The 23,825-nt window shown below is 37.2% G+C and overlaps 1 protein-coding gene across 2 annotated transcripts in view; it reads right to left on the bottom strand.

The window, feature by feature from the left end:
* Positions 1 to 1,561: 1,561 nt before the first annotated feature.
* The window catches only part of SPATA7 (spermatogenesis associated 7), a 41,934-nt gene continuing 19,670 nt past the window's right edge, over positions 1,562 to 23,825 (bottom strand). For both annotated transcript variants that reach the window (XM_056346033.1, XM_056346034.1), the window contains exons 5-12: positions 20,413 to 20,546; positions 9,536 to 10,014; positions 8,360 to 8,426; positions 6,648 to 6,718; positions 5,661 to 5,714; positions 4,212 to 4,289; positions 2,711 to 2,768; positions 1,562 to 2,373 (exon numbers count right to left, since the gene is read on the bottom strand). In XM_056346033.1, coding sequence (XP_056202008.1) covers positions 1,879 to 2,373; positions 2,711 to 2,768; positions 4,212 to 4,289; positions 5,661 to 5,714; positions 6,648 to 6,718; positions 8,360 to 8,426; positions 9,536 to 10,014; positions 20,413 to 20,546 — 1,436 coding nt within the window. In that variant the 3' untranslated portion in view covers positions 1,562 to 1,878. The remainder of the gene's footprint in view (positions 2,374 to 2,710; positions 2,769 to 4,211; positions 4,290 to 5,660; positions 5,715 to 6,647; positions 6,719 to 8,359; positions 8,427 to 9,535; positions 10,015 to 20,412; positions 20,547 to 23,825) is intronic.

The raw sequence follows: 23,825 nt of genomic DNA, 5'->3' as shown, positions 1-23,825 counted from the left end.
TCCCTGCACTGTACTGAAGCAGCCTTTTGGGTGTCTTTGCAGTAAGATAATCTCTGATAGAGGGATACAAAATCCTCCCACTCTTACCTACTGTTCGGTGAGCCGGAGGACTCAAGCTGCAGGCCAGATTTACAAGGCAGCCAGCTGAGTGCGGCAGATGAAAGGCTAGTACCCATCTGCACAGCTGCCTCTGTGTGGCTAAAATAAACCCCAGCCTGCTGTCATCATCAACAAGTGTGATTTATTACTGTGGCCAAAGCAGCCAGGAAAAAAAAAAAAGTGTCTTTTGCTTTTTTTGTAAATTATGTTCTGCACTGCAATGCTGGTGACTGTGCCAGAAATGTTGCTTTTGTTTGATTTGCTTTATCTAGAGGTTTTTTGAGATTTCTTCCCACCTGGTTCTCACCCCCTGCCAAAAAAAAAAAAAAAGCAGTGGTCTGTGTCTATAGGAGATCCTTACAGCTGCAATCAGTCGCCTAGCTTACAGGCTCAATAGTCTTTGGCAGACACTCATGAGCCACAGGGAAGGCTGGAGGTAGCAGTTCTATGAACAGTAACCACTGCTGGAGGAAGCAGATTAAGACCAACCCTAAGAGGTATTTGTGGACAAGCTTTATCTAGTTCCTAAGGCTTCTTGTATTTCCTCACCCACAGCAAGGCAACGGAACTTCCTGGCATTTCCACAGACCCTGTTGAGCTCATTCTACAGTAACGTGAATGGCAGGTAATAGCTGTACTCTGCTTAGACAAAGAAATTTGAGCTGATTTTGTGCAATGCATGCACTAACTTCAATTTAAACTTTAATCATAAAATAGACTTTTATCCATTTGCTGTACAAGATGCCTGATATGTCTTCTACTAGATAGCCTTGGTTATCAATCAGTATACCCAGCTCAATCTTTTTTCAAAACCAAAGCTCGATGCAGAGTGCTATCCCCAGGTTGTCATTAATGCAAGAAACTGAACCCTGTATTTTAGTGTTGTGCCGTTTGAAAATTGTTGCAGTCTTCACTTTGCAGGAATATCAGCTGAATCATGGACAACCAGGATTAAACAGCTCAAGAGCTGCGTATAAAATGGCTCAAGAGCTGCCATGTGCAGTAGCTAGAGATAAATGTCCTTTTCAGGCCAGAGAGCTGGCAGCAGGTTAGGCAAAGACTGACAGTAACTAATACTGCAAAATGGCTCTTTATACCTGTCGGTACAAGGAATAAGACAATTGAGTTCACAGCTGAGGGCTGAAGAAGGAATGACCATCTACCAGCACCAAGAGGAATTCTTATGGTTGGAAAGTTACCTGTCCACACTCATTCCTTGTTTCACCCTAGGTAATGCAAGGAAAAGGTATGTTTCTTATGTTCTACAGTTACTGTAAAAGGGAAAACGTTGATTATAAGAACTTATGACTCAATGGGATTTAACATCAAACAATGTTCTCTTCCAGGATGGACAAACAGTTCCACCTCTGCTCTGCAGGGATGTAGCATACCATGTTTTGATGTGGGTAAGTTGAATTCCTGTAGACTATGAAATCTTGGATCTTTATAGCAGGACCACAGCTGCACTAGCAATTAATTTATTATAAATAAAAAATAAATATTTCATAACTTACTATTACATCTTTCTAAAAATATATATCTAATCTTAATATTGTCAAAAATTTGTCCCGTTATACAATTATAGACAAAATAACAAAAAAATATTGTATAACTACCCTTTAGAGTCTATATTAATACAGAGATTAGTTAATGCCCAATTATTTTTTAGCATTTTAGATTTTAGCAGCATTTAAACAGAAATAAATAGTTTACTATTTAAAAAATGGCAGTTCTCCACAGAACTAGCTCTATCGCCATTTAACAGCTACGTTTTGGCTACTACTCATAATAGTCATGTGAGATCTGAAGGGTGCCGGCAAAGCTTTCCTCAAGATCATCAAGTCCCTTGTTGGCTTCCAAATCACTGTCACAAGTAATCAAGTTTAAAGTTGCCTCACGTGAGGGTGAAGTGTCTGGGCTGTCTTCAGATTTCACACAAGAATCAGACTCCATCCCAGCATCCAGCATCTCAGCGACACCTTCTGAGAAGTCATCCTTGCTCTGTCTCCCCTTTGAACTTTCCCTGAATACTGGTGATTCACATTTGCTTGGTTCCTTTAATGGTAAATCCATGTTCCCAAAGAATTCTTCACTTTCTGTAGCTTTTCTTTGCCTCTGACTTGTACTGGTAAACTCAGGCTCTTCCATCATACCAAATTCTTGCAGATCCAGTGAGTCAAAGGCTTCCCAGCCTGTGTGGATATGCTCCGCACCAGTGCCTGGGCTGCAGCCCAGATCTGCTTTCAGCACGTCCAAGAAGTGGCGCATTTTGCTCTAAGGGGTGAAGGAAGAAAGGGGTGACATTTCTCCAGCCCCACAGTGCCCATCTGCTCAGAACTCAGGACTTGATTCTGACAGAAGGAAAGGGAGGCTGCTTGCAACCAAGTCACTAAATTACACAGCAAGTTGACAGTTGTCCCTTTTTTGGGCCTGTGACTCTTGATCTACTGTGATCCATGAGTCTGCAAATCTCATTTATGGAAGGAGATGCTCCTCACCAAGCATTCTGTTTACCTTTACCTACAAATATACCAGTGCATTTCCACTGTACTTCGGAAACGTCGCTGAAGTAATATGCAGAGAGGGAGAATATCACAGGGGCAGCACCTACCTCATCCAGACGGTTCTTATTTTCTTGAATATGACACTCAAACAGTTGTTCCAGAACTCTGCAAATGAACAATTAAATGGTATCACAGGAAGAAAACCAACTTTTAACAGATTTACATAAATTCCCAAACTCATTTTTTAATTTTCATTTCTTAGCTGAATGGGACCACCAAGATTGCTTCAATTATGCTCCATAACAAAAAGGGCTACCTGGAGCTGGTAACCCACTGGACACATGCTCAACCAGCAGACCCAGCTTTGGGCACCAGATGGTAAGCATGTGGTGATTTGTAGCACAACTCTGGGTGTATGTGGTCTGCCGGGTCTATGCAGTGGAAGAAACCAAAAATCCAGTGGTGGTTCTACTGGCACGCTGAAGTATCCAAAATCTCTCAGGTGCACCACAGCGGCTGATACACACAAGTGTAAATTAAGGGGAGGAATAAAATCCAGCTTCAGAAAAAAATCCGGAGAAAAGTCCTCAGTCCTGACAGCTCTCTTCCATTGCTTAAGCAGGATGAGAAACAATTTCAGCACAGAGGAAGTGTTCTGTGACAACTAAGGTACACAGTCACTGGAACAGATTTCCAGGTCAAGTGAATTTAATCTAGCTTACCTGAGACATTATTTAAAAAGAAAAAAGTGCAAAAAGGGTTTTAAGTGATAACATTACTGTAAAAAAAAGAACCGGAGGAAGGCTGCTCTTGGAATTTTCTCAAAGATTAATTTTTTGATTTAGTGTATTTAACATTGTCATTGATAGCCTTGACATGAGGGGGGGAAAAAAAAGAGAATGCACAGAACAGAAAAACAGCTGGGAACATTATGAGCCTAGAGGAAGATCAGAATACTGTGTTGAAATTAGACTGCCTTGAAAATGGAATTACAAAAATGGGTTAAAAATCTGTATCAGAAATACTGCAGGGTTTTTTTGCTATAAACTGAAAGCTCTTCATGAGAAAGAACTCGTATGGAAAATAATTTGGGAATACTACTCAAATACATTAATTGTATCATAACTTATTGTTTAATTATTGAAAAAAAAAATCTGATTTAGCAACTGGTGAAGCCTTATCTGAAACAGTATGTAATCCTGACAACCCATGCTGAAGACCGACTTCACACTGGAACAGGAACAAAGGAAAGGAGATGGAGGATCTGTTGTGTGAAAGATTAGTAACTTGGTATATTTAGTAAAACAGATGTTGCAGAGCAAAACAATTTCTTCTTAGCGTTACTCCAACTAGGGTTCCAGGTCAGTTTCTAACAAAGGCTTCATCTCCTGATACACAGCAGCAGATCAAAGCAGGTGACCCACAGGTCTTTCCTAGTTCCCCATTCTTACATGAAGCAAAATAGAAACAGAAACAAAAGCAAAGGGTAACTGTGTAACTATATATTCGTAAAGGCAAAGAAATGATTACTAAACACTACTTTCCTTTCTTATAGAGTCCATGTGTTTCTGACACAGCATTACAAATTCATAAACAATTGTAACCTACCTGTTAGAAAACAGCCCGAGGCTAAGAATGTCATTTGTTACATCTTCAATGAAAGCTAAATATAAAAGCTCTTCTTCTCTGTAGGGAGAACAGAAAACCCAATATTAAATGTTTTAAAACAGCGACACATTACACTATGTAGTAAGCCCAATACCACTACCTTTATGGGAAATGCCATTAAAAGACTATAGTTCTTGGCCCCAGCTGCTGTTTTTCAAAAAGGTAATTCTACCATGTCAAGCAAAGCCTCTCATTCAATTTTGAATGATAACAAACCCTGTGTAAAATACCAGACTGTTAGAAAGGTCACTATGGTGCTTCATGTTTATGCTGACTTTCTGGCGTGGTATAAATTAGCACAGAGATGCTGAGTGAGGATACCAGCAAATCTTGGAAAGCATCAGAACCTGTTTTGCGCTGAAGAAGAAAGGGGTGCTAACTGGGAAGAAATTGTAAAATTGCAGTTTGATGCTCTGAGTAAAGGCTTTCAAAGTAGCTTCTAGAGAATCTGACTGCAGCTGAAAATTACTAGTCCTCAGCGGAAGCTCAGAAAAATGTAAGTGCTTATTTGACAGCCTCCATTCCTTTCAAACAACTCTTTGATGCACACAATCCTTGTTAGTGTGAGATGTTAGCTTTCACCTCTTCAAACAAATTTCTCTCTATTTTAATACCTGTTAAGGCCTTGTTGATGCCAATTGCTCTAAATGGGAGACTCTTGAAAAGTTTGGAGTTCTGGAGTTTGGAAAGAAAACCCCAAAAGAAAAGATTTCAGTGCTGTTTAATAGCATCTTTCTGAATATCCCAAAGTATCCAACCAAGCTCTATCAAATCATCCTCCAGTCTTAATAAACAAAAATAAGAAATGGGATACCACTTGCATGACACTTGTTATGTAAAATTTGTCAGCCAGCCTGAAGATTGTCATTTTGGTTCCCTCCATAGTCAAGACAGCTATCTATAGCTGATCCTTGATACCTATATCACCTCCTTAAAGTTAGGCAAGAACAAGGCTCTCCTAGAACAAAAAGAATTAAATGACTTTCCAAGATCACACGAGAAAGTATTGGCAGTGTTTCCAAATGTAACTCAAACCTGTTCTAATTCTCATCAAATTTCAGAGCAGAAATGTGGTTAAAAAAACCCCAACAACTTGATATTTCGCCATCATTTTCTTCAGAAATTACAGACCAAAAAAGAACTGGAAATGTTTAAAGTATAGCCACTGGATGAGAAGTCTATCTTGCTTACAAAGTTATAATTAATTTATTTTTAGACTCACATTAAAATTTTTAATTATGTAACAATTCGCAGTCATGTCAATTCTACTGCAAATGGTGAACAACAGTTTATTCTGAGTCCTCATTTACTGTTTCAAGTTCATCAGTTTTGAGGAAGAGTTCCTAGCTTAAAGTTGCACTAGCAGAAAAATGGTTTAAGGATACTTACTCAGCCTCTATAGTCCTCCTTGCTGAAGGCTGCTGAGAATACAACGATGACTCCCTAATCAGAAAATCAGAGAGTAAGAAAGAGCACAACATTCTAAAACCCCTCTATACTACCTTGCATCTCACTTTCTTCTGGAAACATGCTGTGTCATTATCCCACTTCCTCTTTGAAAAAAAAAACCACCAGAACACCCCCAAACCTTGTTCCAGTAGCAAAATTTGGTTTTAATAAATAATAAAAATTATGCTGAAGCCTGAAAGACTATGGTTCAGGAGTATTAAAACACTTCACTAGATACAGTGCTCCAATAGCTCAAATATTTCAGTGCTACTTCAGATGCTATACAGACCTCCACTATCCATAAGAGTGCTTTTTTTACCCAGAGTACAATTTTTTTCTCAGGTAAAAATGCCTTTGTATGAAAAAGCCAGAGAGCGAATCAGCTGGGAGCCCTTGGGTTCTAACCTGATTTCAAACACTGTTTTTGTAGACAATATTCTAAAACTCAGTATTACATTTTCAGAACAAAAAGATGTGGGAAATGCCTTTGGTTTGCAGTTCTCACAGATCATAGATTCAAAAAGCTGGATGTCTGAAGACCCTTTCCCCCAAAAGGAAATACCAATTTGAATACCAATCCAGTATTTAGTTGTAGTGCTGTATAAGGAATATGTGGTCTGTAAGCTCAGATGTACGCTCAGACGCACAGAACTAAAGCCTCTACTAACCTGTCATCATCTCACTCCTGACAAAAATACTCGCATATTTCAGAGCTCTCTTTTTTTATTGGCTTCCCAGTGCAACTATACTATAAGAAAATAATGGATTCTGAAGCTGGGAAAGGCCATTGATGTAAGACACCCAACCAAACAAAAGTCCTGTGTGAAGAGACTTATAAAGACTAGTCAATGCTTATGGCCTAAGAAGCAACTGTACAGAAAGCAAGAAGGAATGCCTCAAATATTCCTAATTCTGTAAATCAGGCACCTTAGAAAGGAGTATGGAAAAGCAGCTATTCCTCTCTCGGGTTCATCCACAGTGTATCTTTTATCTTCAGCCTACAACACAGAGATAAAAATGTTTAATATCTGTGCAAATACACAGCAAATTTTACCATTAAAATGAACCTAATAACCCTCTGTCATTAGACAGCCCTATAAATTTTATGTCTTCTCTGAGAAACTTCTGACAAACTGAGACAGCAAAGGCTCATCAGCTTTGACATCCAAAAATTTAGTCAGGGGCAACAGGAGATGAGTAAAATTTCTCCCCTGACAAGTATGTCAAAGATGAATTTGCTGAAAGCCAGAGGGGGTCATTATCACCAACAGGAGTAAAATCTGGTATGCAAAACCAGGAACCAGCACTCTAAACCACATCTCTTGAGCTGCTTGCACAAATCTGATGGAAAGTAAAGTTGCTGACTATCTGCATTTTAAATGGTAATACTCTGAAAGGGCCACTGTAAAGCTACATGACTTACTGCCACCACTTTTACAACAGCCAAAGAAAAACTTGGATACGACAGGTGTGAAATGAAATCAGAAGTTCTTCCTGGAACTGAAGTGAAGCCTTCTAAATAATCATTTAACTTTTTCTTAACGAGGTCAGATGCAGATCAATGCAGGGGGTCTCTCTTCTATTTTCAGGAAAGTTATAAATATATACTCTCTTTCACCACTCTCCTCCAATGAGTAAAGCATAATTATTTGCCTTAGTAAGCTAGAGACACGAAGACTCTGACCCTGTAGCCTTTATGGAGAAAGAAAGTCCACAGTTATTCAAGTACTTGTCTTATGTTTGGCAGGGCTGGCTGTTTAAAGACTCGTCTGTACAATGGCTACAAGATAAAGCCTAAAGAACGAACCTAACTTCTGATCAAATTCTTTCCATCCAAATATTAGCACAAATTAAGACAAAATAACTTCAGATTTGAAGTCTTAGGAAATATTTCAGGTGCTTCACCTGCTTCCCTCTGCCTCCCAAAGATGTTGGTGTTCCGTATCATCTTTATAATTTAATAATCTTAAACTACCAAACACTAAGGCAATTTCTGAAAGACCAAATAACTGAAAAACTAAGTTCAACTGTCACAAACACTTTAAATTCAACTTGAAATGATGGATGCAAACATTTCTGTGACTGACAAAAAAATACTAAGGGCTTGTAGAATCTAAAGTGGTGTGATTTTTCATTAAAGCATTCCAGATACATTCAGCAAGACAGAAAGCACACAGTATCAAGGAAAACTTCACCACCCACTGGTCTGAGTGCCTCCTCAGAGCAAGGAACTCCTTAGCTCCAATTCTTCTGTTGAGGGCTTTTTGGAATATGTTATCCAATGTAAAAATGAAGGCAAAAATTCCTTGAAAAAGAGGTACCTTCTTCTGCTGAAAAAAAAATGTACCAATTATCTATGAACTTAACAGATATGTAAGTGATAGTGCACTTGTAAACTGTTGAAAAAAACTAAGATTTTGCAATATCCTAAGATCTCTTCCCATGCCTTAGTGTTTTTTCTTATTGTTTCCACTTGTTCTTCTGAAACTCCCTCTCCTCTACAGGACTAATTCATCTCACGAAAATAAAGAAAATTAAACTTAAATCAGTTGTATACTGCTGTGGCAGAGATCAAGCATATACTCGAAATGATGGTGAAGGGTGTGCAAGAGTACCCAGATGACTGATAGATGTGTTACCTTAAATGTGATCTTCTGCTGTTCAGTCATGACTTTTCTCTCAGATGCTCTGTCTGCAGATCGAAAGCTACAAGATTTAAAGATGTATTAGATTTCCAGGAAAGCTACTTTTAAAATATGCAGAATAAGAACACCAGTGCCACTGTGGAAATTTCCCATCAATCTGAACAGGACCTAGCACTAAAATGTCTCGGACGGTTTAGAAAATATCTGCCAAGCTTCCATTCACATAATAAAACTAAGTTATAGTTCATTTTGAAGGATGATAACAGTCATAAATAGGTGACCCAAGTCCATTATTTGGCTGCAAATTTACAGGGGATAGCTGAATTATCCAAAATAATTGTTCAGAACTGAGAATGGAGATGATCCTATGTACATTAAAAGTGCACCAGGAAAATGTATACCCACAGCCAGAAAAATAGTTGCAACATGGAGCTAAAGCTATCATAATTCCAGTCTTATGAAATTCATACTTTGTTCTAGGACAAAACCAGAATTAGGCATGCAGGCACTGAGGACACAAAAGAGAAAAGATTTTTCTTTATGAGGTAGTATCGGTAAAAACAAAACTAAATCTAAACTTTAATTTGCTAAAAAGGAGTTCAATGCAAGAGAAGGACATTAATTTTGTATAAAATATTTCATATAGGACATGTCTGAAGGCATTTAGATTAAAATGCTAAGAATGCAATGAAGAGCTGCATTCAAGAGTTTAAAAAAAAAAAGGACCTTTGCATGATGTATTAATTAACGAACTGGAAAGTGTGAGACTACAAGGGCAACAGTGAGGAACTACTTGCATGCTTATAGCAGTTACTTCTTTAGAAGACAGAAAGCACAACTATACACCAGAGAGAGAGCAAAGAAAAGAGAGAGGGAATTACTATCCCCGGCAGATGCAAGATCCCACAGTTTGGATTTAGTGGCAGTTTGTATCCAATTTGTATAAATGAAAACAGTTCCTCCGGAGGGAAGACAACAAAATATGCCAGTGAAAAAAGGAAAATCATATTCTGTTCTAGCTTTTGCTAAGGCATATCTAAAATAATTTCAGAATAATTATTCTGGTTTTATGCAAATGTAAATGAGAGCAAAACATGTTGCTTTTGTAAAGATACCGTTATGATAACCTCTAAATTCCACGGTTTCAAAATAATGTTTTAATCTCTGTACCTGATCACATCAGTTTGCGTTTGAGCTTCCACATGCTGCTTACAGTGATTTTTCCTTTTCCTTCGAGCAGGAGTGTAATACCTGTACTCTGACAGGGAAGATTTAGCATCTGATATTAAGGTGCGTGGAGTAAAAGGTTTTCGGCTATCAGTAAAGAATTCAGAGTGCCTGTCTAGAAGATCCCCACCACGTTCTTTGGAGTTGCTTCCTTTGCACCTCTGGGAATGACTAATGCTCACAAAACTATCAGTGGAGCAACTGCATGATAGTCCAGAGCGTTTTCTTGGTGTACTTGACATACTGACACTTGAGTTTGAGTTAGATGCATTAGATTTACTCTGACAATCTTTTCTGGTGTATTTTACTGGACTGGAGTGAACCAAGCCATGCTTGCCGTAAGGAGACAGCACTCTTGATAGGTATTGTGCCTGCTGAGCGCAAGGGAAGGGACTGTCTTTGTCTTCTGCTTCCAAGAAACTCTAGGAAAAAATAAAACAAGATTTCATTGCTTTGCAAGTTACCATCTTTGCTCAAGTTGGTACTCCCAGCTATTATTGTTACCAGCCTGAAGGTATTTTCTATGTAAAAACATTCTATTTTTGTTAAGTCAAACTGGTTTCAGAGCAGTCCCAGTGCTAACAGATCTTAAAACCTAGTCGCTGGAAATAACAGAGTAGTTAGAAAATGGTTTGATTCAATAGCAAAACATTGGTGCTTTGTTACAGAATATTGATGGCTACATCAAAGCAAGAGTTTTAATCATTTTAGTCCAAAGGCTCAATACATTTTTAAAAGTCAAGGAATCATTGCATTGAGGCAATTTATTTTATCTGGGTATGTTCTGTTCATACCACCTGGGCAAGGTAACATAGACATTATCTGTAATTATTCTACTGACTAGTTCACAGTACATATTCTCATCAAGTGTGGAGTTGTGGCCTCTCTCTCCAAATCCTATTAGCTTTAAAGTATATCACACACCAGCTATCTTTAGAAGATGTATATTCTGTAAGGGGCACTGCTCACTGATTCAGCTAGACCAACATGGAAAATACTGTTGTGTGGTTAAAGACACAGAATAAGAAAACTGTAACTAGCTGTTTATTCCATGTGTGACCTTTTTCTTCCTGCAGGTGGGAGATGTATATCTTTGGAAGGGCTGTACAACACAGGATGTTGTGCACCTTGTGTAATGGCACCCTGCTCCACAAGAAATGTCCTAATTGCTATAATAATACAATCAATGTCCTCCAGCAGACAAAGTCAAGTTTCTGTCCTGTTCCCCTTTCGGTTTCTCAACCCAGCAGGTACATAGACAGCTGTGAAACTTTCCCTCTAACACTATAGAAAGCCAACAGTGCAAGTAGTTAGCTCACTACAGTTAAACAGGTCAGATAACAACATGCTGAGTTTATGAACAGATACAGTCGATTGCAGGTGATGGTAGGGAAATGGTGTTACTGCTCCTGCTTCCTAAGTGTTCAACACATTAGAGTTTAAATATGTACCTCAGTTCTCAGAAACAATCAATGTTACTTTAAAAGGATACAGTTAAAAGGCTACTAGTTAAGACAACAAACTAATACAGACAAATCAGTAGTACATGGACTAAAATTATGATCAGCTAACCCACTCCTCACTGAAAGAAGCACAATGTAAGTCTATTTTGTATGCAGGCTGAAGTCCAAGTGTCAACTTTAGTTAATAAGAAAGCCTAACTGTTGTTTTCAGTAGCCATCTGAAATTTTGAATAGAAACTAGCTGAACAAATCTCATTGATGTGCAGGACAATCAAAACAAAATGGGAAAAACTTACAGCAAAAGCTCATCTATGCATCTCTTCTTTTTCTATTTGAGATCTATAAGGTTATTACTAAATCTTCACAAAGTTAAAAAGTCACTGAAGTGAAGCATTGCAACAAATATTAAGAGTAGTTAATAAGGAGGAAGCCAAGTACACCAGAGACTAGTGATGACCTTGAACACAAATCTATCCTATGGAAGGTGATAGGGAATTTTCCAACAATTTTAGAAGTCTGGGTCTTATGAGATACATAATTTTAATGCCAGGGATAAGAAAACAGTTAATAACAAAAAAATCAGAATTTGAAAACTAAGTCTGTCATTGAGAAAGGTTACAGAATGAATTATTTGGAAAGACCATGCTATTTTTTTCTGCTTTTTGGGGAAAAAAATAATATCTTAAGGCTTAAAAATTCAATATTATTCCTGAATTGTATTATGACACCGTGCCAAAGACAAGTAACACTGAAATGCAACTCTATGAAAGTTACAACTTGAGCTTTTTTTTTTTTTTTTTTTTTTTTGCCAAGTGAGAAAGAACAATTCAATAGACATTTTATTTCTGTCATAGACTTTTGAAAAATTTGCAACTTCAAAGCATAAATACCTGGACAGAGTATATGCACTAGTAAACATGCTTTACAGTGTGTCTTTACAGTGTGTCTGAAAAGTTAGGAAGCATCGTAGCAAGACAGCTATTGTATATCCTTTTCCTTCCTAGGATACAGCCACCCACTGAATATTCTGTCAGTCACTGGAAAGTATGTATGACATTTTACAATTTCCAAGGACAGCCATATTGCAGAATTAGCAGATTAAACCGGAAGCCTAACAGCAAGCAAAATGTTGTATAAACTCATTTCATCCACATGCATAAAACTATGTATGCAATGTTACACTGGACTGTATGATGGAGAAGAGATGACTCACACTGTACGTACTCAAACTACCTAGCGTACAACTCCCAGAGATGGAGCTTGCACCTAGGTCCTGCAACAGCGAGGGAGACAAGCTCAGGATAGCATTATTCTGGAAAATCTCATTGCCATACTCTGCAATCAGTATAATACAAGGCAAAATAACAGCTAAAATGACACCTGAGAAAACCCAAAGCAAAATCAACTGCTAACAAACCCGAATTAATTCAGTTTTAACTAAGTAGCCAGTTACACTCAGGCACTTCATATAGCTCCACATCAACAACAACCAAGTGCTGCAACATTTAAGAGAATGTTGGTGTTTCCTAGGAAGAAAATTCAATTTCTCAGGCCAGTTGAGGACCAGATTTTTAACAAACCTGATGTTTACGTTCAGATAGGCTAACAGAGATTAAATTGTTGATGTACCTCCACCATCTGAACAAAGAACAGGAGGATAAGGAGAGACCTGTACAGGCCATAAAGCTCTGCAGTCAAAAAAGGGAGAAAGGGAAATTGATTTTCATATGTGTTTCATTCATCTCAATTATGTTCCTATCAAACAAATAAAATTATGTAGAAGCCTTACGTTACTGAAGTCACTGAAGGAATAGCTCCCCTATAAAAAGCCTGAGACAGAGTGCATCCAGTGTGATGGGACTGAAACACATGCTGTGATACGTACTTATTTATGACATACAACCCTAACTGCCAGTTGCGAAGATTCACAGATTCACCCAGCAACCCATCCTGATCTTACAATTAATCCACGCGGAAGTTATTTTGAGAGACTAACACCGAAGCACGGATTCAGAGGATTTCCAGTGGCGCTTCATTGCCTGAACACAATATAAACCTGGAGAAAATCCTCAAGAATGCTTCACTTTTTGAAAATAATCAGGTGATTAAAACATTGGATGTGTGATTTTCCCCACCACTGGGGACATTGGACTAAACTCCAACAAAAGTGGCAAAATCAAATGTAAAAGAAAGTACCTGTGGGAATTCTCCAAGATAATCAATACTTGTGAGATTTTTGAAGTCTCCTACTGGGGGAGGTATGGAGGGGGAAAAAACCAACCAAACTTGGAAATCCTTACACATTTGTTGGAAATTCATGACATTGTAACCTACTAATATACAGTACAGGATAGTAATACATTACTAGTTTACTAGTAAAATATAGTATAGTATGTTACCCTGTGTATATAGTATAGCTTGTAAATATACCCTGATTTTTCTATTCTATCATTCAAATCCTAAAACTGGTATTCTTCAAAGTTCTAAACAATGACTCTTACTGTATAAATGCTGCATTTTCTCATAACACTGCTACTGTCACTGCTTTAAATCTACACTATTCCTTTTTTTTCCTTTTCAGAACCCCTTCATATTTTAAATTAAAACTCTAGATGATGAATATATATTTTATGGCATGTAGTAAATGCTATTTAGAGGAATATTAAAGAATGCAGGTAGTTTGTCAGCAAAATTAAGTCACAGATCATACTGCTGTCATACTATATAGTTCCTTCACAATTCCAATATACCCCCATGTCAGTTAGACTTATCTGTGCTACTCCAGTACCCCAAAATGTCCACAGTTGCCAGTGCCTAATGCAAAGAGGTTGTTGTGTTTTTTTCAGTTAGCTGAGCCAAAATAAGCCCTTCTTGATGATGTCTCATGTGAACCAACTTTATTTTACTACTACAGCATAATTAAATGCTGAACTGATAACACACAGTAACAATGCCAAACAAATGCCTGTGCTAGCAAGCAGTATAATAAGGCTTACCAGTGTGATTGTTTGCATGTAAAGCACTTGTAGTGGTAGCTCAGCACTATAGAAAACAGATAAGACTGGAAAGTTTCAGAATCCACCTATATAGATGTTTTGAAAAGCTAATTCCATACCCTTCAGCATGTATCATATCAACAGCTTAATTTTTCTTGTATGCTTTTTACTCTCAGAGACTAGAACAGTTCATGGAGCTGCAATATAGATTGGATTTTAGAAGCATTTTTGAACATATGATGACTGGTGACCTGCAATATACAAAATAATAATAACAAAATATATTAAGTGATATTGGTCAATTACACAACTACACCTCATGAAAGCCACAGGTTCTATTCCTTGGAAGCAGTTGAGCTGATCCTAAACCAAGACAAATGTCCAGGGTAAACATGTCAATATCCTAAATTTAAGCATTTCTTATGTATGAGGAAGCTTACGGCAGTTCTTTTCTTTTCCTCCTCAAATGTATCGTAAGCAGAACAGACCAAGTAGCTAAGGTAGTGACTAGATAGAAAGGCAAACCCAAACTGCATTTCTGTCAGTTTTGAGACATACTCATTCAAGTACTGAGAAAGAAGAATGTCTTTTGAAGCCCTTATCCTGGGGTAAACCTTTACAGCCCAAACAGGTAGGCAGTTCAGCCTCCGGATATACAAAGAAATCAGGAACAAGGAACTATGTTGGTGACTTCAAAAAAATTCTAAGGAGTGTCAGAGAATGGTGTTTGTCTGCAATTTGTCACCAACACCAAGCTTTCAAAAATTATTTGTACACCTGTGTTTGTATAGGCAAGTTAACCATAAGCAAGTATGTTCATTTTTCTTTTCTAATCTGTATCTATAGAAACATCAGATGTTTAGTTGGGGGGGGGGGGGGGGGAGGGGAAAAAGAAGAGAGAAAAACATGCTACAAATATGCAGTAACTCACTGAGTTAAAGATACTTTGCTCTGTTCTTCAGATACAATTAAAAACCCAATTATTCCATGGAAGTATCACAGCTTTGGACTTTGGCACTATCAAGAACTATAACTAATGTAATTTGGAGTCAAGAATCTTGACACCTACCTTGCTTACCAATCTATGTTCCTATTCTATCCATTCAATCCACTGTAATTTGTTTTGAAAGATAAAAATCTACTCAATCATACATTTCAACAATAATAACCCCTCCAAAAAGTTTTCATAAATTACATTTATGTTTCAATTTTGTTAGTCACAAAGCTGGGGTAAACAGGATATTACTTGCAGCAAGCTTGTATGGAAAGGACCCCTAAATCGCCATAGACTCTGTGGAAAAGAAAGTTCAGTAAAAGCAGATCAAAGCATATTGCTGTCATCTGATGGGCAAGAGAAGTAACAGAGAAAGAATCCAGATTTTTAAGTTACTTTTACTTTCTAAAAGAAGTTTAGTTTCTCAAATCAAAAGCCACCGAGGTATCAGCTGCCTCATAAAAAACAAACTGAAAACAAAGCTTGCCAAATCTATTTTTGCATAAAAGGTCCAAAGGCACCTCTCACTGGGGTCACTAAAGTTACACTAAGATGAATTTAAGTCTTGAAATTAACATATTCTTGTATGAAAAGGTCTTCCAATAGAAAGTTCATCTATCAGCATAAAACGAGATCAGAGACACTTTTTGAACTGCACTGTCAAGATACAGAAGCTGTAATGCTGTAATAAATTAGCATCTGATTCTTTAACTTGAGACAGCCCCATTTATAAGCCACTTCAAAAGCGGGCTGAGCACCTGCTCTCTGCAGTCTGGACAGAGCAAAGGTCTCCTGTAGTACGCAACAAGCTGCCTTTACAAGGGGGTTATGAGTGACTGTATGTCATCTCTTCATGTCAATACACACTTTGGTAATTAGGTAAGAATTCAGAAAGGCAAGAGAGAAAATTCACACATATATGTGAACAAGTAAGACCTGTATAAGTACAATCAGTTTGCATACTGGCATCAATAATAACCTTTTTTCTCATTCAAAACTATGTTCCTGTTACAATTCTTTCCTTTTGTGTGTGTGTGTGGGGGGGAGTGTATTCAATTGTATAATGCATTATGTTCCCACTTTCATCAAATACTGTGATGTTATTAATAAGGGTTATTACTGAACGTGCATATGGAAATGTAGCTTCAAACAACCAGCATGAGAGGTGACTGCCACTATGAAGCCTGAAAGGAAATCTGTACTGAACATTCCCCATGAAAACATCTTTCTTTGATGCTCAGAAGGTTCTTCTGCTTTCTTTAGTCACTTACATCTCTCATTCTGACAGAACTAATTCAAGCACAATACATCTTCTGGCTGTTAATATCGTAATGGTATAATAAATCTTTAAACATAAGCCATTTGAGTAGGCAATTTACACAGCCACATGTGTGCTGCATACAAAATTAACATGGGAGATTAGAAATGGTTCATGGTGTTTCTTAATCTATATTTCATATGCAGAAGCCAATGGTCATAACTGTCATTCCTAAGAAATCAAAAAAAGTCTCAAAAAACAGGCTGAAAGGGATTTTGAAGTATCAAGGCAGTGACAACCATACTTCAAATGGTTAAAACAGAAAACTTACACTCCTACAGAGCAGCCTTCCTCCAAATGATTTTTTGCATGGATTGATTTCTTTAAAAAAATTTGTTAGCAGCCAATAATGCCTATTAATAGGATTATCTGAGCATGGGATATGAAATACCACATCTTGCTCAGATCAGAGATTTTACTCACTGACAGCTCAGTTCAGGTTTTCCTGCTTCAGAGGTAAGTCATCCTGAGCTTAACACAGTTCACCCTGCTGAATCACTCAGATGAACGTTTAAAAACCCAAATCAGCTTTGTATAGAAAAATAAAATTTTAAATCTAGGGATTCCACTAGGATACAGCTTTCCATCTGTGGCAGCAGCTGGAAAGACTACATGGTAGTGCCATTCCATGCACAGGTGTCATGGTATTTTCCAGACTCTGTCAAACAGCCTTTTCTATTGTGAGAAAACTTTAAGAGTAATTCATTAAAGAAAGAGTATAAGTAATTTGTTGACAGATGAATGAGAGGATACCCACAAATATGCTGCTTATCCATCCTCAAGCTTTTCAGTCTAAGTAAGCCTCTAAATATTTGCTTAAAAATTACATATTCACAAAGACACACAAACACAAAACTAGCAGCCCTTTCAGCATCCATCTGTAGTTTATCATCCTATTTTGATTAACCTTCACACATGAAGTCAACCATCATTACTACGCTACATAAAAAAAAGAGGAGCAGAAGAGAAGTCCAGCTGTCCCCAGGACACCTTATGCTTTCCCTGCTCCTCTACTTTACTGTAAGAGATAAAGTACTGTCCTTGAAGTAATTCAGTTGCTAGCAATTCCATCCAAAGTACCTTCTAAAAATAAGCCTGCTCCTTAGCTTCTCTTAGGTCTTCTGCTAAAAGCAGAGAAATGCATGATGCACCATAAACATCTATCACAGCTTAACCCACGGCTCTACATGGAATATTCTTATCTCTGTGATCAAAATATTATCTGATTAAAATCACAGATTATTTTTAAAAGTCAGTAAATAAATCTAGGTAAGCACAACAGAGATAACTTTCACAGCTCATTACATATCATAACAGATTCTCACATTACAGTAACTTTACATTTATAACTAGATATAACAGAGAATGTTCTTGTGCATTTAAACCCACATACAAAACAGTCAAAGAGCAGGCCAGTCAGGTTAAAGACCAATTATAGCTATTCAGTTTCATTGTCAGCTCAATGACACTAACTAAATCACAGAGGTTTTAAGAAATGCATAACATGCAATATATGTTTTAGAGGAATTATTTTTACTTCTTTTTTGGTTCTACCACGCACAAAGCACAGTTTCAATGGAAAACAGTTTCTGTGCTCTATTGTAGCATTAAATAATAACAAATGCAGCTATGTGAAAAATGAAAATGATGAAATAAAGACACCAGACTTAACAGAATGCATAAAAAGTGAATGCTAATGAATGAAGACTTTTGAAAATAGAAAGTCAGGTGCATACATCAAAGCTGGTTAGCATGTATTTAGCCTATAATCTAGCCAGACATTGACCTTGTCAGAGTTACAAGGGTTATTATATTTTTATATACATATGTATGTATGTTACACTAAATTCATATACAAGAGTCATATTTCATTATGAAAGAAATTATGCATTATGAAAGTAATTGAACTTTTGTACTCTTAATTATAACAATGGCAAAGCCAGGAGAATTCTACTTGCTTCTTTTTCTTACATTCCTCTAATGTAAGATGCTTACTAAACACAGGACCACATTCTACTCTTGCCATTACCTCCTTGGAAACCTGGAGTACTCCAAGGTTGACTGCTTCAAATCTGTGCTGGATCTTATCCCAACCTAGGAACATCCGAATTCAACAGAACAATTTTTGGAGCAGTCCCACAAATGGAGGATATACAATCAGCTTTTTCCTAATGGCAACAGTGACAGCAATTATTACTGTGTGGCAAAAACCCTCTATAGGTATCCTTAGCACTTGTTTGCCAGCTGTCACCTATTGATATATCCTGATGGCTAAAGAAATACCATTAAAATGGCTAACATCCTCACAATGCATTAGAGGACATCTAATTGTTGAAACAGAAGAATTCTCTGCTGTTGTATAAAGAAGCATAGGAAATCAAAGTATATTCTGGCAAACTATGTAAAGTTTAAATAGGGCTTCATTTTTAGCACAAAAATATGACAGCCCAATTACTTCCACTGCCTATGCTTGTGCCAAAAGGCTCACTTACAGGTTTTCACTTTATACTGACTCACTGCTGCTCTTTGTTTATACTATACTGAACTGTATTTTGTAGGTCCACCAATCAATGATTTGATTAACAAAGTGCCAGATAGTATTTTAGTGAAGATTATTCTTTGTGTTTGTAAAGTAAAAAAAAAACCCAAGACAAAAAAAGTGTTGTATCCAAAAATCACTTTTTACGTTTGGCTAAACGTTGATTTGGCCAGTCTCCCAACACTTTCTAAAACATACTTTTCAGTTGATAACTTGAAATTCAGACTTGGACGGATTGTTGAATTATACCCAGAGGCTATCCAACATAAGGACAGCTGCAGTTTCTGTACAGAATACACTTTCAAGAGAAATGGTGGGAAGGCACCTGTAAGTAAGTAGGTAAAACTGGGATAGATATTATTTCAGAAAGATTTTGTTTTGCAAAAGATTAAAACAAAGGAAAAAAGTAACAGACTGTTATAATGCTACATTAAAGATCGCAGGTGCATCCTTTAATTTTAAAATTGAGAATTTATGCAGTAATTGGAGATGCATTTTAAGCACAATTTACTTGATTTTGCAATGATATAATTTAAGGAACTTCTCCTGCCCCCAGTCTGCTGAAAAATAAAGATGGAAGGACAAAAATGGTATTAATAAAAAATAAAACTTGGATTTAAAATATGACATTTCCTCCCTTTTCTTATGCATGCCTGTGCTTTCTTCTGTAACTAAGAGACATGGACTGAATTCAAAGCATTATTTCTCTGCATTGCAATAAGGTCACTCCTGCCTGCCTGCTGCAAAAAACAGTGACACAGAAAGAAACTAATTGTAAATTTTCTGTACTATTTGGAAATGTTCTCCATCTCTACGGATATTTAAACAACATATGAAGCATTTGCTGTTAAAATCAGAACTAAAACATCACTCTGTTTTAAGTTGCAATTGCTCCTTTACAGTGACAAACATGAGACTAATTTAGTAAGGCTAATTATTAATTTATTTATTATTTGGAAATATACACCACATATCTGGATGAAATGCTGGACAATATAAGTGAACCTATGTATAAAGACAGAAAAGTACTTATTTTGATGGCTTTAGTACTATTTTCAGTTTCAGTAACTACAATTCACGCATGTAGTATACTGTTAGATATGAAATGTATTTCCAAAATAGGACTTTGGATACAGAGAAAAAAAAAAAGACTCTTGATTCTTCTGCTAGAAAGGTTAGCGGTAACTAGAATTCTGCCTTCGAAAATGACAGAAAGCTCTGGAGTGACAAGAGAGGACATGGGAATATCAGCTGAAATGAAAGCAGGAGAACTCAAGGGTAACTAAACTGGAATTTAGCACAAGCACTCTTCATCCAGATACCTACCACCTTTGTCAGAAGGCCAAGACGTGCATTTGGTATTGGGCACATGCCAGGAAGACCCTTATCTATTTTCTGCTGCTTGAAATACACCAGTCCTCCTTTCAGAGCTGCTGCACAGCAGTGACCATTTGTTATTATGGGAGGCAAGTAGACTATGATATCTACTAAATAAAATTAAAGTATCTACCTTTCCAAAAGAGGATGGCAGCAGCCTTCCACTCTCTCTCGAGCTGGATCGGGAGGCAGTTTTGCCCACACTCATTTCCTCTTCACATCTGGCTATCTTCTTTTTCAGTTTCTCTCTTCTTCGCTGGTCAGCAACTTAGGAAAGAGATAAAAGCTTGTCAGATCAAAACTGGAATATTACTATATTACCTTTTTTTTGTTCTAAGTGATTGGATGACAAGGTAGGGGTTTCCAATTGCTCAGCAAAGTCAGACTATTGATATATGTTCCACTTGGAACACACGGCAATTATAAAAAATTACCTCTATTCTTAGAAGAAAAATACTAAGAGTATGCTAGTAGCTGAAGCTGTCTTAGCTGAAGCGATACCTTAAGCTTCCCTGAAGTATTCTCATCTCACAACTAATACACCATTATGCAGGAATTCCAAGATCAGTATTGCTAACAAAGCACTCTGCTTTACACTAACCTTTACAGATAGAACTCATTTGACTGTACTCTCATCCACTATTTCAGAAAAAAAATTATTTTAACGTTAGTAGATTTTACATATAAAAAAAATATCCATGCTCACACCATGGAAAGATAGCGAGTAGTCTCCCAAGTACAGAAATCCATGCAAAACAAGCAAGCTCCTGTCAAGAACATAAAAAATGAAGGGAAACGCTGTGAAAGGGCCACTGTCAGATCAGTAGGGGAAATTATTATCGATCCACATTGGTCTGCAGTCTAAGAACTTGTTCACAGTGTCCATGCAGCACAGAAGGTGAGTTAAGTATCTGTACCATTAGACAGAGAGGAGTGCAAAAGATGAGTAAATTTTCTGTTTTCAAGTTTGCTATCTGGTCACCTACATCTGATATTTTCATAATACAGTCCAACATTTTTGTGTACTGTAAGCACCCAGGAGCCACAGAAGAAGTTCACAAAGTTGAAAAATCCAAGCAAGGCTGATGAAAAACATTAATGATTTCATTTACAAATGGGAAAGAAGAGGGTTTATATAAGCAAGCACACTTCTGGAATCTGTATACACAATGAAACCTGTCTTAATTTGACTAGACTTCTCATTCACTTAACACAGAACCAAGTGTATGAATGGTTTGTTTGATACAGTCACAGAGACAGAAAGGACTATGAGGATCTCTTTTTGGTTTCATAATGTATTTATACCATACTCTCATAGACCCCAATCTTCACACACACGACTATGCTTAACATATGGAAATGTAAATAACTTTGTGGATTGGTGTGGTACATTCTTCTAGACAGCTGAGAATTACAGCAATCTGAGGGCATTTAATCAACCCTCAGAATACATTCATCTGTGTACATTAACCCTACAGACATGTTAACCTCTAAGAATTAAGTACATTATCCATTTTATTAAACTAAATTATTTTTAAATATCCTTTTTAATTAAATTATCCTTTTAAATTATTTATCATATTTAATTAAATATCCTTTTTAAACTAAAAAAGATTATTTTAGATGCAAAATCCTTGCTTTTGTTTCTCAGGGAAATCCCTCTTTCTCTTTCTTTCAGTTCTTACAATTGATACATAAAGTACAAAGTAATTTATTTTATGGCTGCTGATTAATTCAACATATTCCATTTGAATACTTACAATATAAAGTTGCTTTTACTACTGGAAAAACATTAGCTGAAGTTAAGATACGCTAAATTCTACAAGTCTGAATTTAAAATACGCCTTGTATCAGCAGGAAAAAATAAACTGTACCATTAAATAAGTAAAACTCAATATTTTTCTTCCTACACTAAATTATTATCATGTAGCTATTCGAAAATACTATTATTTCTAATTGTGTTTGTCTTAAAAGTTACAGATGAGCACTCAAAAATTAGCTACATTTAGAAGTTTTATATGTTTGAGATAAATAATTGTTCACAGTGGACCAACAGAGTGTGTCTGTGTGCACGCATGCACGGAAGCTGTAAAAACTCAAGTCTTGCCTACTGCTCAGGTAAAATGGTGATGGCTGAAATGAGTGTTGAATAAATACCTAGGGAAACAATGAATGAATGAGAACTCTACAAAACGAACATGCAAATTATACAGAAGTATGTGTGTCTCATTTTGTAAGTGCAAGTAGATGCCCGAAACAGAAATTTCCCTACACTCAAGTGCTTAGGTGGAAAGTGGGTTTGTCTAAGACAAGGCAGGCTTAATCACTGCATGTTCTACCTGCATCTCATGGCTTAACAGGAGTTTCTGAGCAAAGTGCAAAGCAGTGTGAATATTATTGCAAAACTGAGTTCTCATGTTATCCTTATTCCGCTCTTCACAGGACAAAGTCTGAGATTTAACATACATGGACAGACTCTGCCTTCACTACTGGCGTTCAAAGCCATAAAAGCTAACTACTGTAAACCTCCTCCAGGACTGTGTGCTACAACTTCTCAGCCAAAGCACGGCTTGTGCCCATAAGTACAGAAAAAAATGAAAGAACAGTAAGTATGCCAGCTAAGGCTATCTTTGGATGTCAGAATGACCCATTGGGACTACTGTCACCTGCACGGGAAATAGAAAGTCTTTGCCTCACACCAGTCATACAGTAAGCTTAGCTCAGCTAATCCATTAAGTGCATTCCAAAAGCTATCAAGTCAGTCACGCGTACTGAAAGGCAGAGCAGACACACACAAAACAGAATGGCAGAAAAACCCAGCAGTGTACCCGTCTTGTTGCCAAATTTGGGAATTTTCTGGCTAGATTGGCTGTAAAAGCTAGGAACCATGAAACCAGCAAAGCAGGAGAGAAAGAAATCCTTCTGGAAAACAGCTAGTGTAGGTGTAAACAGACAGCTAGATGTAAGTTAGGGTAGCCCTGAGGCAGACAGCAAGTAACACAGACAAGGGTACCGGCAGACACACAGAAACACGCATGCTGCCTGCCTCCCCTTACTTCACATGTCCTTTCCCTAAGCAGGGACTGGAGAATCCAGTCTTTCCGTTTGACTTTAGCCAGACCCAAAGGCGCTAACTACAATATTACAACTGATGGGAGCTGAAGATACCTGAGGCTGCCATACATAACCACTCATCCTGCAGCTGTGAATATATTAAACACGGAAAAAATGAGACCAGCACTCAGGAAGAAACATGCAGCTTTAAAAGGTAGATTTATCTGTTAATTGAAAAGGCTGCACTGTTTAAGGTATCTTTTGCTTTAAATCAATCACAGATACAGCTTCTTTAGTTTCCAGTGAGGTTAATAAACTAAATTTGACAAGACTGCCTTTGGCATACTGCATAGACTAGTAGGAAGTAAACATCAACTGCATTTGTTAACACTTAAAAATTTTACTACAACTCGCTTTTACTGTACATTGGCTCCAGAAGCATATCACACTCCTAGAGTTAAATACGGGACAAGTAAGTATCTTGTGACAAAT

The sequence above is a fragment of the Falco biarmicus genome, chromosome 7, assembly GCF_023638135.1.
Source record: "Falco biarmicus isolate bFalBia1 chromosome 7, bFalBia1.pri, whole genome shotgun sequence".
In the NCBI taxonomy this organism is placed as follows: domain Eukaryota; kingdom Metazoa; phylum Chordata; class Aves; order Falconiformes; family Falconidae; genus Falco; species Falco biarmicus.
The sequence above is the reverse complement of the archived record's forward strand: the minus strand, read 5'-3'. Positions and strand labels throughout refer to the sequence as shown.